The sequence below is a fragment of the Acartia tonsa genome, chromosome 15 (genome assembly GCF_053477335.1).
Source record: "Acartia tonsa isolate MP-2025a chromosome 15, ASM5347733v1, whole genome shotgun sequence".
In the NCBI taxonomy this organism is placed as follows: domain Eukaryota; kingdom Metazoa; phylum Arthropoda; class Copepoda; order Calanoida; family Acartiidae; genus Acartia; species Acartia tonsa.
In genome coordinates this window covers 12,174,281-12,192,867 of record NC_137274.1, presented here as the reverse complement: position 1 = coordinate 12,192,867, position 18,587 = coordinate 12,174,281, and the positions used below count along the sequence as shown (strand labels likewise).

Here is an 18,587-nt window from a genome sequence, read left to right as displayed (position 1 = left end):
TCTTATAATTGTACATTCTATATCCGCGGAAAGCCGTTTATAATACGATACGAGAAATAACTATTCTCGTATTCATTCGAATCCGGTGAATAGGAACCGGTTCTCATCCAAACGAAAAAACTATGTCTAGCATCGTATTATATCCAGTTTTCTACGAATATAGTAATGTACAATCATAAGATTAAAACTAGTTTTTTTTAGCCCCGAGGTGCTAATTAGGCTTGTACATTCTATATCCGCGGAAAGCCGTTTATAATACGATGCGAGAAATAACTATTATAAGGTTTTACAAACTAACTTTAAAAAGAACTTTTACACGAATACACACATATTTTTAGTAGCGAATCTAATCTATAATTAACTTTTTCTTTCTGTCCATCTGTTATTGTAAAATTCTCTAAAATAATAAGAATCTAGTAATTTTATGTCAATACAAATGTAAAAATTATGAAATTTCGTGATTATTGCTCCAAACTGTTTCTATGCTTGATTTTAACAAAAATACTCTTTAAATTTCCTCGTCCATATCCCGATCCATGATTTTTTTGTGCTTCTCTACTTAAGGATGTTGTCATCCTTGTTTATAAAGAGGAGAGGGAATGCCTTGACCGCAAAGAGACTCAACTCATTATATGCACAGTTAGGAATTTGAAACAAGGGATTTGTTTAATTAGTTAGTATGCTTCAGTTATAATCCTCTCCCCTAAAGAGTTTCTAATAGCAAAACTAACGGACGAATATACAGAGTAGCCTCGCTTATATTTAAGAAATATGTGTTTTATTATATTATCAACAAGGATGACAATATCCATAATTAACAAAGCATAAAAAACATGAAATAAATAGACAAAGTTATGGAGTAAATATTTGTCATGAAAAAGAAAAGAATAATCTCTATAAATGAAAAAACCTTTAAAAACCTTTATATAAAAACCTGTTTTTTTAAGCTTTGAAGACTGACGGACAAAGCAAATTATAAACTGAATGCTCAACAATACAACTTTCTATCTTTATATTTGAACGGACTGATGGACATACAATTTGAATTATAGAGTAGCTTCACTGAAGATGATTAAAGTCCCTCCAGAGATTAAGAGGTCAAAAAAATAACCAATGAGAGGCCAGTATACACTGTAATTGACCAATGATAAAATTTATAAAATTGGTTAATTTTTTTGACGTTATAATCTGTGGAGGGACTTTAATCATTTTCAGCTTTAACACAAAGAATACAATAGATGTTAAAAAGAAGTAATATAATTGTAATATTTCAATATGACATTAATAGCGGCTACGACCCTAGAGGCCTCTAGTGGTACTTTAAATGTTTTTGTTTGTTCAAGTCTCTACGATATCTATCTATGTTGCGCTCAAGTATCTACCATGTTAAGGAGAGCCCTATCGGTTCAGTGGTTGGCGAGATCCTTTGTTACACAGAGACAAACAGACAGAAAAACGGACATTCTGTTACTTTATTATGACACTAGCGGTTTGCCCCAAGAGCTTTAATCAAACAAATTTTTCGTATTTTAGATTTAAAAGAAAAAAATTTTGGGGGGCGAGAAATTTTTTTTTGGGGGGGGGGGTAGTCGACTCCACTATTTAAATTTTAGTTTTAAAAAGAAAAAAATATTTGGGGGGGGGGCATTTTTCATTTTTTGGGGGGGTTGGGGGTGTCCCACCCCCCAAGAAAATAGTTATAAACCTTCCCGGGACCTATGAGAAGCTACCCTGTAAAGGAGAACCCTCTCGGTTCAGGGGTTAGCGAGATCCTTTGCTACAAACAGACAGACAAACAAACAGACAGACATCGTTCTACTTTATATTTTAGTCTAGCGGCTTCGCCCCTAGCCTCTAGGGGCTTTGCCCCAAGAGGTTTAATCAAACCAATTTTTTGTATTTTAGATTTAAAAGAAAAATTTTAAGAAAAATTTTTTTTGGGGGGGGGATTTTTCATTTTTGGGGGGGGGGTTGGGGGTGTCCCATCCCCCAAGAAAATAGTTATAAACCTTCCTGGGACCTATGAGAAGCTAAAGACAGACAGACAAACATCGTTCTACTTTGTATTATAGATTATATACTGTTAAAGATCAACATTTGTAATTATTTTGCTGCCTTTGTCATTGTTTTTTTTAAATTGAAGCTTTTCTATAATTAGGGTCGTTCCATCCGTCGTTAGGTACGATATAATCGTTACCAGAATGTCCGTACGTCTTTTTTAAACATATGGATTTTTTTATGTGATGTAATAATCCGATTGATCTGATTTTTTCTATACTGATTCCTATGACAACAAAGTACAATATTATTGGCGAAGCATCTCTATAATCAAGTCTAAAAATGTAAGTATGTCCTTCAACATTATTTAAGCAGTTTTTCAAGAACAAAAATTTCTTAAATTGTTGTGTCAACTTTTATACATTTATATTCTGATTATTCAGTTCTTACACTCTACAAGTGTTAATGTTTGTTTGTCCTACCATTTCCGAGGGCTTGCTTTTATGGATGTTGTCATCCTTGTTTTTGTAAACTTAAAAACTCTGAAATAAGATATAAAAAGTTTTTGTACTAAAATATTTTCAAGTCATGACTTTTCAGTGGCAATAATATAAGAGGCGAGCTAGTATTAGTAACACCCCCAAATACCAAATATAGATAAATAGATAACCTCTAGAGGATACATACATACAACCCTTTGATTGCACGAGCCTTGTCAGGAAGTCCTAACTGTTCATAGTTTTACAAATTTGGGACGAGGCATTCCCCTCACACTAATCATCTATATTGCACACCTGACATAGCAGCAGTAGAAACCATATTTAACGTCTTTAATTATGGTAAGGTGTATTACATAGAAAGGAAGATAGTCATCCTATTACTTCATGATGATAAAATTTTCGAACATTTTTTTATGTTAAGCTGGCTTTATTTGCTTTTAATATTTGTTTTAACTGTTAAGAGTTGAAATTCAACTAAACTAGGATGACAAAATCCACAAAAGCGAAGCTCTGAAACGGTATGACAAACGAACATTAACTCTTGTAGAGTGCCAGAACTTTATTTACAAAATATGAATATATAAGTTTTGACAAAATTATACATAAATATGCTGCAAAACTTCTTAAATACAGATTTCTGTAAAGACATACTGACATTTTTAGGACTTGATTATAGTGTTGCTTCGCTCATAATATTGTACCTTATTGTAATAGGAATCAGTAATCCAAAAATAATAAAACATTTAAAGTACAACTAGAGGCCTCTAGGGGCGTAGCCACTAGTGATTAATTAAGTGTGAATGTAAATGTTGATACAATCACGAAACCTTGCTTGCTGTAATACTTAAACTTTGTGAAATATGGAGTTAATATATATAAATATATAATACTAGCGGCTTCGCCCCTAGCCTCTAGGGGCTTTGCCCCAAGAGGTGATAAAAAAAAATTATGGCGAAAATCGTAAAGGACCATGGAAATCTCCTTCAAAAAAAAAAAATAATAAAAAAATAAAAAAATGGGGGAGAGATTTTTTTGTTTTTGGGGGGGTTGGGGGTGTCCCACCCCCCAAGAAAATAGCTTAAAACCACCACAGGACCAATAGGTAGATACCCTGAAGACCGAGTGGTTACCGAGATCTTAAGGGACAGACAGACAGACGGACAGACAGACATCGTTCTACTTTGTATTATAGATATAGAGTAGCTGTACTGCTAAAATAGTTATTTATTGTATCGTATTATAGACATTTTTCCGCGCACATTAAAGTGTAATATTAATATTAAATATTCGTGGGAAGTTTTCTGTAAAACGATGTCACCCATCCAATATGACGCAAGACGCATGACCGCTACGACCGCGGCATTATTTGGTACCCTATCTGATGGAGTCATAGAAAATAATGCTTTTCTCGCGGTCGCTTGTTAGAAGGGTGACACAAATTTCAGATCCAAGATTACGTGATTTGAGAAAAAATTATCTTTATATTATAGAAAATTTAAATAATCTTGCAAGCATCGCTTTCATATTATAGAGAAAAACAGTAAATCAAATAGCAAAAATCAAGAACTTAAATTTGCGTCACCCTTCTAACATGACGCATGACTATGTACGACCGCGAGAAATGGGAATTAAATTACTCAATAGGTTAAATCTATATGAAAAGAAAATAAAGTAAGGGGTAAATACATCAAGTTGCTAATAAATTAATACATTAATAAAATGCGATCAACAGAGTCTTAATTGCCGATTGTGTACACAGTTTCCTCATTCTATCTCAATATCTACTACTAGCTATAAAATAATCATACCTCCAAAAAAATCAAAATTTGAAAAATTTATTTTTGAATGTTTAATGTACAAATCTGTTATACATTAAAAATTTTAATTTTTTAAAAAGTTTTTTAGCTAGTAAATATGTCAAAAGGAATAAAAATATCCCCTTTACAGTGAAGCCTCTTATAGAGAGGCGACTTTAGTTATAAAATTGTTCCCAAAACTGTATTGGTACCAGCTAAAGTAATGCATATCCTCAATGGTGATACACATAATTACCACTTCTGTAGAGTACTAATTCTGGATGATTTGTTTGGAAATGGACACCTAACTAAATGATCCAGATAATCAAAATTCAATAAAAGTTCCCAAAGTTATTCAGCCAACTAATAAGAAAATGTAATTATAAAACTTTGGGGACTAGTGTATTAAGTAGTCTAATGTTCCCTTCCTCCCTGGGAGTTTGAAATTTTTGTATCCTAACCCCCCCCCCCTAGTATTGCTAGGAAGGTGGGTATACCCTCTGACTAACCCCCTCCCCTACTAGTATTGCTAGGAGGGTGGGTATACACTCTGACTACTCCCCCCCCCCCCTAGTATTGCTAGGAGGGTGGGTATACACTCTGACTACTCCCCCCCCCTAGTATTGCTAGGAGGGTGGGTATACACTCTGACTACTCCCCCCCCCCCTAGTATTGCTAGGAGGGTGGGTATACACTCTGACTACTCCCCCCCCCCTAGTATTGCTAGGATGGTGGGTATACACTCTGACTACTCCCCCCCCCCCCTAGTATTGCTAGGAGGGTGGGTATACACTCTGACTACTCCCCCCCCCCTAGTATTGCTAGGATGGTGGGTATACACTCTGACTACTCCCCCCCCCCCCTAGTATTGCTAGGAGGGTGGGTATACACTCTGACTACTCCCCCCCCCCCTAGCATTGCTAGGAGGGTGGGTATACACTCTGACTACTCCCCCCCCCCCTAGTATTGCTAGGAGGGTGGGTATACACTCTGACTACTCCCCCCCCCCTAGTATTGCTAGGATGGTGGGTATACACTCTGACTACTCCCCCCCCCCCCTAGTATTGCTAGGAGGGTGGGTATACACTCTGACTACTCCCCCCCCCCCCCTAGTATTGCTAGGAGGGTGGGTATACACTCTGACTACTCCCCCCCCCCCTAGTATTGCTAGGAGAGTGGGTATACCCTCTGACTACACTCCCCCCCCCCTAGTATTGCTAGGAGGGTGGGTATACCCTCTGACTACACCCCCCCCCCTAGTATTGCTAGGAGGGTTGGTATACACTCTGACTAACCCCCCCCCCCCTTCTACTAGTATTGCTAGGAGGGTGGGTGGGTATACCCTCTGACAACACCCCCCCCCCCATAGTATTGCTAGGAGGGTGGGTATACCCACTGACTACTACCCACTTCTGTACGCCACTGCTTATAATGTTTACTTAAAAGATAAGGCAACATTTTAAACACAAAAAACTCAAATTTTAACCAGAAATTAAAAATGCATATATTATTTTATTAAGTACAATTATATGCATACTTATACTATTTGAAAAAGCGAAGCTTTCCTATAAGTAGGGTAAGCTCGTCCGTCACGGACAGTTAGCTCTTTTCTTTAATCTAAACAGGTTGGCATTGTACTATCGATTTCAAACTTTGCATGATGATTCCTATAACAATTGGGTACAATTTATTGAAACAAGGATGACAACATCCATAAAAGCAAAGATCTAAAATTAAAGGACAAACGAACTTCAACACTTTTAGAGTGTCAGAACTGAAAAAGCAGATTATTATTGCATAAGTATAAACAAAAATGTAAGCAATTTTGTTGCAAAACTGTATAAATACATATTACGATTTAATGACATACTCATATTTTTAGAACTTAATTAAAGAGATTCTTAGTTTATAACATTGTACCTCGTTGTAGTAGGAATCGGTATTTCAAAAATCAGATGAATCGGATAATTCTAACATAGAAAAATTTGATGTAAAAAAGTAAAGAATCAACATGTTTAAAATGGACGTACGGACATTCCTGTAATGGTTATAGAGTTGCTACGCTTTCTAAATCGTACATAACTACTAGAGGAATCACCATTCAAAGTTTATAATCAACAGGACTATTCTAACATGCTTAAAGTAACGAAAAAGAGCTATCCGTTATAGACGTGCAGGCGGACAGACCGACCCTAATTATAGAAAAGCTTCGCTTTTAAAACTATGTATATATGGGAAATATGGAATTGACAAATCTTCTATGTAACTCACTTGGTCCGTAGGTTTGTGGGTATGTGTGTGTGTTCTTGTGTATGTGTGTGTGTGTGTGTATGTGCGTGTAGGTTTGACTGTATAATGTTTTTAAACTTGAAATTTTTATTACATGATGATTCTATTTTTTTATTTTGTGCTTCTTAATTGAAATTAAAACAAGGATGACAACATTCATAAAAGCAATACAATCTTAAAATTCAAAATATTCAAAATGGTTGATGGACATTTGGAAAAATATGTGAAGATTAAAAAATTGCTTTTGACTTTGTACTTAATTGTTTCAGACATCACCATGCAAGCAAAATTAATTTTAATATGACTAAACTAATCCTAAACATTCGGAGGAGGGTCTTTTCATCCTTAAATGTAGTCAAGGGGGGGGGGTGGATACACCTTCCTATGCCCCCATTTCTGCACGTCTTTGATTAATTACACTAATGGATATAAAATACGTGGAAACAAATTTGTCGTCAATTTACTATACGGCTTGCTAATATGGATTTCATTTATTGGTCAGTTCGTTCATCCAGTAATAGGGGAAGTAATGGGTATAAGGGCGTTGGTTTGAAATTTAAAATTATACTTTTAATATCTGCAGAAAGCTGTCTATAATACGATGATATAAATAGTTATTCCAATATAATACAAAGTAGAACGACGTCTGTCTTTCCGTCCGTCTGTCTGTCCGTTTGTCCCTTAAGATCTCGTTAACCACTGAACCGATTAGAGTCTACTCTTCAGGGTATATACCAATTGGTCCTGTAGTTGTTTTAAGCTATTTTCTAGGGGGGTAGGACACTCCCAACCCCCCCCCCCCCTCCCATAAAAAAAAAGTTACTTCACATAAATTGGCAGCACCAGAAAATTTTACATTACATCTTAGGACAAAACCCATATAGGCTAGGGGCGAAGCCGCTAGTTTAATATATAGTTTTTATTTGTATGCTTTGCAACCTAAAAGTAATTGATGATGTCATCCTTGTTACAATATAATCTTCACCCGGAGTTATTTAAGTTCAGAGAATAGGGAATGTGATTCAGAATAGTTATTGTATCATAAACAGCTTTCCGCGGATATGTACAATTAAAAGATTAAAACCAGTTTATTTAGCCCGTGCATTCGGCACCTCGGGGCTAAAAAAACCTGGTTTTAATCTTATGATTGTACATTTTATATTCGTAGAAAGATGGATATAAAACGATGCTAGACATAGTTTTTTTTGTATGGATAAGAACCGGTCCCTATCCACAGGATTCGAATGAATACAAGAAAAACAATTATAAGTGAAAAAAATTTCCCCACAACCCTCTTCCCTTGTTTATCCCCCCTTCTTACCCACTTCCCTTCTGCTACTTGAATAAATAAGTTTTACGCCAACAAAATATCTAATTTTCGACAATTTGAAATGGAATTAATTGGCTGTTTAAGGTAAGTTATAATTTCCGCAATTTATAACATGTAGCATGGTTAGCTTTCTCTCAAAGTAACAGGATGTCTATACGTCTATGAGTCTGTCTGTTTCTACCAAATAATCAAACTTAATCTGAAATTTAATAGGGAGGCGACTTTCCCCTCCCCACCATTAGGGCCCCCAGACGTCTCTAGAGGCGTCCTTAGGACGGTGAAAATATTCTCCCCTTAAAGAGTTTTCAACTTTTACTAGACCTTTGAAAAGGAGAACTATATCGGTCCAGTGGTTAGCGAGATCCATTGGTACACAAGAGACACAGACAGAAAGACGTGCTGTTACTTTGATATAAGGATTATTCTGGTATTCTGATTTTAAAATGCCATACTTGTGTGGCATTGAAGACTCACTCTATAAACTATTCAGGGATCTAAAGGGATAAGACAATGACTGATGAATCTATATTCCCAATGATGATACACTAAATTACTCCTTCTGTAGATTATAATTAGTTGTTAAAACGTTTGGACACTTAACTTAATGAACCAACAAATCAAAAATCAACAAAAGTCTCCAAAATTATTATAAAACTTTGGGGACTAGTGTAATAAACATCCCAATGTCCCCTCCCTCCCTGCTTTAAAGTATTCAGGGATAAGGGAAAGGTTAAAGAAAGATACTTTTATCTCCCTCCCAATATATTAAGCTATAATTATTGTATTACTAGTGGCTTGGCACCTAGAGGCCTCTAGGGGCACTTAAGTAGGGGAGGGGAGATGGATCTTCCATTTTTAAATTCATTTTTAAGAGAAACATAAAAAAATTGGGGGATGTCAGTTTTTATGGGAGGATGTAGATATAAACCTTCTCTGGACATTTGAAAAGCTGAAAATGTATACTAGCCTATCATCGCTCATTTGTATTGTATGACGACGTTATTTATTATGCACTCTAAGCTCTTTCTAAAATTATAAATTCTCTATCTTTATCTATGTCCCTGGAATTATAATATTTACTTTTAGAGATAAGCAGAAAAATTTAACACAAAAACTTAAATTTTAAGGCAAAATTTAAATTTCATATTTTAATTATAACGAGAACGATTGTATCCATTAGCAGGCAGGGATCTAAAGGGATAAGACAATGGCCGAAAAATTAGATTAAAATTAGTGCTTGAAACGTTTGGACGCAACCAATCAAAATTTATTAAAAGTCCCCAAAGTTGTTAGGCAAACGAATAAGAAAACGTTATTATAAAACTTTGGGGACTAGTGTAATAAACAGCCCATAGTGTCCTCTCTCTCTCTGTGTTGATTTGATAGGCCGTGCGGCTGTTTGTAGGAATATTTATTTATCGCAACGTATTATAGACACTTTTTTTGCGGATATTAAAATCAAGATTTATTAGATTAAAGCCTTGGGGCTAACAAAACTGGAGTTAATTATATGATTAAATTTGGATATTCGTGAAAGAGTGTCTGTAATACTAGTATTAAATTTGTAATACTATGCTATTAATGATTTTTCAGTAAAGCAATGAACTGGTTCTAATGCAGCTGATTAATCAGTTTTGAAGTTTTATACAATTTTTCCCAGGGATCTTGAGGGATAAAGCAATGAACGATAATAAATATACATCCCAGTTTTTTTTTTGTAGATTAGAATTATTGGTTAAAAAGTTTGAAAACACTATCAGTCTAGAATAAACTAATCAAAATTCAATAAAAGTTCCCAAAGTTTTTAAGCAAAAAAATAATTACGCGGTTGTAAAACTTTGGATACTAGTAAATTATATTTACAGTCCAATGTCCACTCACTCCACAGGATTAGTTTAGAACAGATTAAAAATTAGGGGTATAGTCCCTTTCCTGGCAACGCCCTTTAAAAGCGTTTCTTCATATTTTCACAGTAGCTTTCTCCAATTTCTATCCCCTCCGGGGGGCTCTTACCCTGCGGAGCCAGTTACCTAACCCTGCAGGGCTATTACCTAACCCTATATAACCTGACCTTACCTAAAATAACTTATCAAAAGACATTTTGAAAATACAACGAATCGCTCCTTAAGGGGCGTTGCCACGAAAGGGACTATACCCAAAATTAATTAATAGTAGCTACAAATTAATACAATCAAATGTTAACACTTAAGCATTTCAACTATGGCTTTGAGACTGATTATTATCCGCTGTATTAGAACCGGCTCTGAGCCAACCTGAAAAATTTTCTATTGTATTGTCGACAAGATCCTACGGATAATAAAATCAAACTGGTTTTTATCTTATATTTAGTTATTTATTTTAATATCCATAGAAAGTTTAATTCTGTAATGCCATGAAAGTCCAAACAGAAAAAATACAGAGATATAAATATATTATAGAGATGCTTTGCTATACATAACATTGTACCCAATCGATCTAGGAATTAGCATAAAAATATCAGGATGACCAGACAACAATATGAAATAATTAAAGTAATTTTATAGCATTTATTTAAAACAAGGATTAAAACTTTCATCAAATTTAATCTCTTATATTAGACGGTAGGACAAACGAACATTTAACACTTGTAGAACATCAGAACTTAATAAGCAGAAAATAATTGTATGTGCTGAAACTTAGTTAAATTTGTTGCAAAAACTTTGTGAATACAGGATACTGTGAATTAAATTACATTTATAAATTTGTTGTCAAAAATTTAAAAATGGTGTTGACTAAACCTGTTCCAAAAAAGACAATCCATCTTTTAGGGATTTTTTTTGGTTTTAAATTAAAGGCTTGTTTCCGACTGCCAAACTCTGAATTATAGAGTTGCCATACTTTTTATATCATACCAGATTTTTACAGGAATCGTCATGTTTAAGTTTAAAATCAATAGGACAATTCTAGCATAACAAATTTGAAAATAAGAGGTATACGTTACGAACATTACATATAAACCTTTCCTTATGTTGTTGATCCTTATACAAAAGTAACAGGATGTCTTGTGTGTCATCTATCTGTCTGTAATGAAGATATTGCTAACCGCGAACCTATATCATTCTCCTTTGCAATGTAGCTTCTAAGATTAACCCCACCCCCTCCCCTCCTACTGGATGAAAGAACTGACCAATAAATGAGTTTCATATTAACAAACAAAATGTAAATTGACGACAAATTTGCCCCTGTCACTATATCATTCAAAACTACCTCTTCTGTACAATCAGTGGTTGAAACGTATGGGCACTCAATTTGATAAATCAACCTATCAAAAATCATTAAAAGTCCCCAAAGTTGTGAAGCCAACGAATAAGAAAACGTTATTCTGAAACTTTGGGGACAAGAAGCTACATTTTTACTTTGCTTTTCATTATCTCTCTTCTAATTTTTTTATTCTTTTTAGCATCTGTTTAAATTTGTGTAGCCTTCAAAATGTAATCAAAATATGTATGATTAAAATTAACAGGATCTGTGTGTACCAAATAATCTCGCTAACAGCTGAACCAATATCGCCCCTAGAAAAAAAGTCCCACCCCCCCCCCAAAATATTTTTTAGTTTTCTTTTTAAAACAAAATTTAAAAATTGGGCCTCTCGGGGCATAGATGCTAGTGTACAAATATTCAGACAAAACTAATTTTAGAGTAGACATAAATATAAATAAATAAAGGATTCTTGTTAGTTTTTTTTATTATCAAATCACACAAAATCAAGATAATGTTAGTAATAATATAAAAAGTATACAAAATATAAATCAATTGTCAATAATAAGTGGGTTATAATAGGCATTTAACCCTTACAGATCGGGGGGGGGGGGGGGGGCGGGGTTCTAGCTTCTAGTTTTCAATGCCATTTCTTGTAGGCTTTTTAAGTTTAGTAATTATACGTCTCTAAAATTTTATTTTATTAGGATATCTGGTCTGTGTCAGTCATGGTGTCCGGTCAAAGTTGGTTAGGTAGCACCAAAATTAGAAAAAAATCTAAATAAATCTTAATTTCTACATTATGACTTTTGTGTATTAGGTAGAGACCAATAATCTTTTTTGATGAATGCTTTGATATCAATGAACATCTGAGAAACGAGGTGTTAGGACCGTTTGACCGCTCCCTGACTGATTTTTTGTCCGGCTTTTACTACAGACATATATCATGAATATCGTGGCTTCTATTACAGCTAGAGACCTATATTTTTTTATGGTAAATCCTTGAGCAATAATGAACAGATAAAAATATTAATTGGCGCCGCCAACCACCGTTTTACCGCCGTAACCGCCGAAAATAACGGTTTCCGTTATTTTCCGTTTTTTGGCGATGGTCAGAATAAGTAATTTTTTGTTATGAAAAATAAAAGTTCGTCCTAAAATTTGGTTATCCTAGCTTTAGAATTGGCCTCTCTACAGCTGTTTTAATATTTAGCAGCTGGCCGCTAAAAAGCGGCTAAGGAGCGGTCTGGCCGCTATGACTAGAAAAAGTAATTTTCTCTAAAAATGCACATAGACAACCAGAAAATTTTTTGGCGTCTCTATCTGTAACAGGAGCTGAGATAGAGGGGGGGCTAAATTAGCCCCCCCCCCAAAAAAAAAAAATCAATTAAGGTGGGAATTGGGGCCCAATCTGTAAGGGTTAAATCAGTTGTCCATAATATAATGCAGGTAATAATAGACATTTAAACAAAAAATATAGTTTTAGAATTTGGAATGAAAACAGAAAAAAGTAAAAATATTGCTATTCTATAGATAAATTCTCTACAATAAAATGAATATAATTTATAAAGTTAGAATAATGTTTACGAGTAAATACAGAAAAAAATAGAAATTACCTAGAGGGACAAAGTGACTCAAAAATCAGCATTGTGACGTCATAAAAATGAGTGATTTTACATCTCTTTTTCAGGTGTTTTCTTTTCCACTTCTCCTCTCATCTCCCTCATTTTTATGACGTCACATGGCTGATTTTTGAGTCACTTTGTCCCTGTACAAAATTACCATAAAAAAATTAAACAGACATTATACATCCATAAGTAGCAAAGCATAAAAGATACCCAAGATATTTCAATTTGAAAACTTAACAAAATCTACTTTGCCTGTCATCTTCAAAAATTACTAAAAAATTTGTTTACTTTTACCATTACTAAATATTACAAACAAAAAATGCGTCAAAAAAGCTACTAAAAATATCCTTTATACAATAAAAGGTTAAAATAAAAATATGTTACTGTGAAATGTCTTCATTATATAAGGAAATTAAGCTTTTTAAACCATTCTAAGCAATAAATATTGAATAAGAAAAATGCTAAAAATCCCCAATAATGTATTCAAAAAAAGGTAAAGCAATTTTTCAAAATGAAATTAAATCTAAAATCTCAAGACTAAATCATATTTTCAAGCAATTTCATAAATATTCTGCTAATATATGATATAACTCATATTAGTCAAGCAATTAAATCAACCGAAAACCATATAAAGTAATGGAGAAAAAATTGCATGTATCCATTTTAAAGAATTTTTTTCTCCACTTTAATTTTCCTTCTCTGGCTGTTCAATTAAAGCCTGAAATATAAAAAAATCAATTTCATTATATATATTTTTTTAATGCTTAAAATATATCTAGCGGCTATGCCCCTTGAGGCACATAATTCAATCTATGTTGTTAAAATCAGCTGTTTACCAAAAATATGTTTTATGTTTATTTTGTTTTAGCTGTTTAAAACTGCTAGGCCAATTTTTTATTTATGGCGATTTTTCTTTGGTGGGTTGTGGTACCCTCCCCACAAACAATTATAAACTTTTCCAGGACCTATAAGAAGCTACACTGCAAAGAATCACTATATTAGTTCAGCAGTTAGCAAGGAGTGGATACAAAACCGCGACAAAAAAATCTATAATACTAAAAATCTATAATAAAAAAATCTTAATGCAAGAAGGTCATGGCCGCAGAGCTCGGCCCCCTGTCCTGCCGCGGGCGCTCGGCCCCCTTGCCTATAACCTAACCCAACCTAACCTATATGTTTGAATGTACATTAACTTATTTATAGTTTAGAATTTCGTGGATTTTACAAAAAGTGGTTGGTAGATTTTTTTCAAATTTTCAACATTTTTTTACAATATTTAGGTTAGATTAGGTTATGGGCAAGGGAGCCGAGCGCCCGCGGCTAGGCAGGCCAGGGGGCCGAGCGCTGTGGCCATGCATTCCTACAAAAATTCCTATTATATTTTTGTTATTGTCGAGGTTTTGTTATTGTCGCGGTTTTGTAATGGGGCCGTTTTGTAACCACTCCGTTAGCAATATCCTTACAAACAGACAGACAAACAATTACTCCACTATAGTATCTAGGAGATCTCTATTTGAATGAGTAAGGAAAGTAGGAAAATAACCTAAACTATAGGTCTATAGGGGCATTTGAGTAGGACTACCCAACCCCAATTTAAAAATGAAATGATTTATATAAATCTATTTATTTTTTTTGGGGGGGGGGAGGTTAATTTTTTATAGGGGTGATTTTTCTTGGTAGGTATCCTTCCCCTAAATCATTATAAACCTTCATAGGACCTATCTGACACCACCCTGTAAACAATATCAGTTCAACAAAAAAGAGTCAAATTGATAAATATAGTTAGACATTCTATTACATTTTTTAAAAAGTTGAAAGAAGGATGACTTATAAATCTGATCATATTTTGTTCAGTTTTCCACAGTAATTAAGACAAAAAATGAGATTAATTTTAATTTTATATTTGTGGCAAATTGTTTGCAATCCAATGCTTTACATAATTTTTCAGTTTGGCTGAGAACCAGTTCTAACCCAGTGGATATTAATGGGTTTTAAAGCCATACTAGTATAGATTTTATGAACAAAAATGAATAATGTATCTAATCTCTTGGTTGATAAAGCCAGAAATATGGTTATCATCTAAGTATAATAACTATTCCATGAAATAAATGTTGTTGGTGGAATATGAAGGAAATAAATGAAATATCATACCTTACAACCACAACTTCAGGGATCTCAATATCCAAATCATCCACAGTGCCAGGTGGAGGAACATCCACAGTGCCAGGTGGAGGAACATCCTAGTAAAACATTTTCAATTGAATTTCTTAAAAATTTCTCCTTGTTTCCTTGAACAAAAAGATTTTTAAAGATAACTTTAAAAACTTTCTAAAAAAGAAAATGCAATTTTAGATTTATAAATTCTTAAATTTCCTGGAACTGGTTAACTCACCTGTTTTACATTTGCAAGCAAGGGCTCTTTCTCAAAATCATTACTACTGCAAGTTTCTTTCCCAGTTTCCTAAAAAGAAAAATAATGAATGATATAAAATTGGAATGATAATCAAGAACCATCACAGGCTATAAAAAATACAAAAGCAAAAAGAGTTGAAAAATCATTTTTCCTTTAAAATATATATGAACATTATAATCAAATATATTTGTTCCCTTGTTTCTTATTCTTTACTTAGCATTGATTTAAGTGATACAATGATGAGTAACATACTAATAAAGTACACATAAGATATAAATAAGAGTTATAAAAATTTCTTCAAGTTACCTCAAAAGTTTAAAATTTACTATACTTTTAATTGATTATGTATCAAAAAAGAATTATAAAAATTTAAAAAGAAAATGCAAATTGGTTTTTAAATTCTTAACAACCACTAAAACTGATTCTTGAATCTCATCAACCACCTTATCAATTATATATAAAAGGTGTTTTTATTTATGTTGGTAAATCAAAAAATACCTGTTGTTTTATTCTTACAACTTGTTCTTTCTCAATACCCAAACTTGGCAGTTCTGTTTCTTGATCCTATACAGTATTCAATTTGATTAATGATTCATATGATATTGGAAAATTTGATATAAAACTATTGCAACTGAAGATTAATTATATGATTATCAATTGGATCTATTTGTTTGTCTCCAATAATTCTTTGAGTACACTACAATATTTACCTTTACTACAACTCTTTCCTTAGGATCATCAGCCAGAGTTTCAAGAACATCAGGTTGATGTATGATCACATCCTATTTAAATATGATATATTTATAATGTTAATATCTTTATTTAATATGTAATTTTTATCAATTATCTATGATACAAAGTAGAACAATGTCTGTCTCTCTGTTTGTTTGTACCAAAGGATCTTGCTAACCACTGAACTGATGGGGTTCTCCTTTACAGTGTAGCTTTTCATAGGTCCAGAGAAGGTTTATTACTATTTTCTTGCTGGGTGAGACACCCCCAAACCCCCACAAAAAAATGAAATAACTCTCCATTTTTTTCTCTTTTTTAACTAAAATTAATATAGTGGGGTCGACTAACCCCAACCCCTAAAAATAAAAAATAAATTTTTAAAATTTTCTTTTGAATCTAAAATACAAAAATTAGGTTGTTCAAACTTCTTAGGGCCTAGCCCCTAGAGGCTAGGGGAGAAGCCGCTTTTGTACATATATAAAAGTAGTAAATTATAATCATTTTATTTTTATAACCTTAACATACAATGCAATATCACTTGCCTGAGGTACATTTCCAATCAAAGGTTCTGTTCCAATATGAATTCTTGTTTCCATCCCAGTGTCCTAGTGAAAATATAAACTTTAATTTTCTTTCAAATCAATTTTTAACAAAAACAATAATAAATTTATGAGATTCTTTTATATTTTGCCTAAATCATTTTAAAGTATAATGTGAAATTATAAAACTCTTATTTCTGATAATAACCTTTGAAACAGAAAGAAAAGGCTGTATTTCCTCAACATTGATGCCATCTACATCCTAAATTATAAAAAATATAATTATAAAAAAAAATTAGTCACTTGTATTCTTGGCATTGAAAACTTAGCACTAAGAATACTCCCCACTCTGGAATTAAAAATAGGGGACATGGAAAGAAAACAAAGTAGCAGATTTAGTCATATTTTTCACAGTAGTTTTTCTCCTTTATTTAGCCCCTTTGGGGGGCTCTAACCCTGTGGTGCAATCATTTACATTTATCTAACCTGAACAACCTATCAAAAGCTACTGAGCTAAATATCATGAAACCTGCTACTTTTCTTTCTTTCCATAATCCAAATAGGGTTTACTTTCAATTTGATGAAACTTATCACCTGGTATTAATTAGATGATGAAAGTATTCACACCCCACCCAAAGGGTTGTTAGGTTGGAAAAAAAAACGTGGAAACGGTTTACACAGGGTGTACAACCTGTGTAAACCGTTTCTACGTTTCTATCTAATTAATACTAAGATTTAAGTATTTTAATAGAGGAATTTATAAAATTGTGGACCTGATCACTCTGAGGCTGCATATTGAATTCCTCCTGTTCTTGATTAAGCTCTTTACTTACTGTGTTCATCTCTATTTCCTCCATATCTTGAAGATTTGAATCTTTCTTGAATTTGTGACAAGAAACTGTGTGAAGAAGGTTTTTCAGGCAACCATTGTCATTTTGATTTGTTTTGTCATTGCTCTGTTCACAGTGTTTCTCCCTGTCAAGTGCTTTTATACCTTCATCATCTTCATGAGAATTTTCACATTTTATTCCTATAATACATAAAAAAATTACCAATTGGCATATATAAATTTTATAAAAAGATTTTGAGTATTTGTTGTGTATACCATTACATGTATAATCATCAAAATGTATTCCAGATTTTTCAAAAACTGTTTATTTTTCAGTTCTTTCCAACATGCAAGGCTAGTGATGATTAAAAGCCCTGTGAAGACAGTGAGGTATGGTTTTATATCAATATCCCCCCCCCCCTTGCATGCTATAATGGAGTTAAACCCTTTATTCTATACCTATATGAGCAACAGCTTTTTCTATTTTTTACCCTATGAAATATTTTCAACAGACACTTCCATAGTGTTCAAATATTAAAACTAAAATTGTAAACAGTTTAACCCTTTGATGATGGTATTGTGAAATAATATAATTTTAAAATTTCATTAAAACCATCATTGGATATTAAATGTTTACTAATTTCTTTACTAAGTGATGACGGGGGAGGAAAATTGATTTATTTAGAAAGAGAGAAATAGTTAAATAAATACAGGGTGTCCCTCGTAAACTGTTTTTTTTTTAAATGCTTATTACCCCCTTAATATTTGAGCTATCTTAGTAAAATAAAAAATATTTGGCAGCCTACTACTGACCATTTAATGATATAGTGATGAAAAATCCGCAAAGTTAACAGAAAAAAAATCTAAAAGTTAATACATAACAGGCTGATTTTAGTTAATATAAGACTAATCCACAAGAAAAGTATGCCTTGGTTAACTTTTAAAGCAGCTGGTGGTCAAACCGTGGATTACAAAGACTTACTACTCCAGACATTATAAGAACTGGTATTGTAGGCAAATTAAAAAATCTGGTATATTTGTGCATTTGAAGAGAGCTCACATGAAAAATTAACAAAGAAGATCAATAATATGCCTATTTTTACATATTGTTCACTTATATTACACTTCAGATTCTTGAATATTGAGAATTTCTGGTATGCCATGTCAAGCCTGTTCTATTTTTGTGCTTTGAAAGTCTGAGCAACCAGCTGTTTGAACCCTTTCTAATCTTAAAGTTCACAAAGAAAATATTTTCTTGTGAGTTAGTCTAAATTCAATAAAATGAACCTCTTATGT

The 18,587-nt window shown here is 33.2% G+C and overlaps 1 protein-coding gene across 1 annotated transcript; it reads right to left on the bottom strand.

The window, feature by feature from the left end:
- Positions 1-13,260: 13,260 nt before the first annotated feature.
- On the bottom strand, positions 13,261-17,497 carry LOC145306902 (uncharacterized). The gene is made up of 8 exons (XM_080149243.1): positions 17,236-17,497; positions 16,671-16,724; positions 16,466-16,528; positions 15,902-15,973; positions 15,690-15,755; positions 15,171-15,239; positions 14,930-15,018; positions 13,261-13,496 (listed from the first exon to the last, which is right to left on the bottom strand). The coding sequence occupies exons 1-8, from the start codon at positions 17,317-17,319 to the stop codon at positions 13,490-13,492; spliced, it is 504 nt and encodes a 167-aa protein (XP_080005369.1). The 5' UTR covers positions 17,320-17,497; the 3' UTR covers positions 13,261-13,489.
- Positions 17,498-18,587: the final 1,090 nt, after the last annotated feature.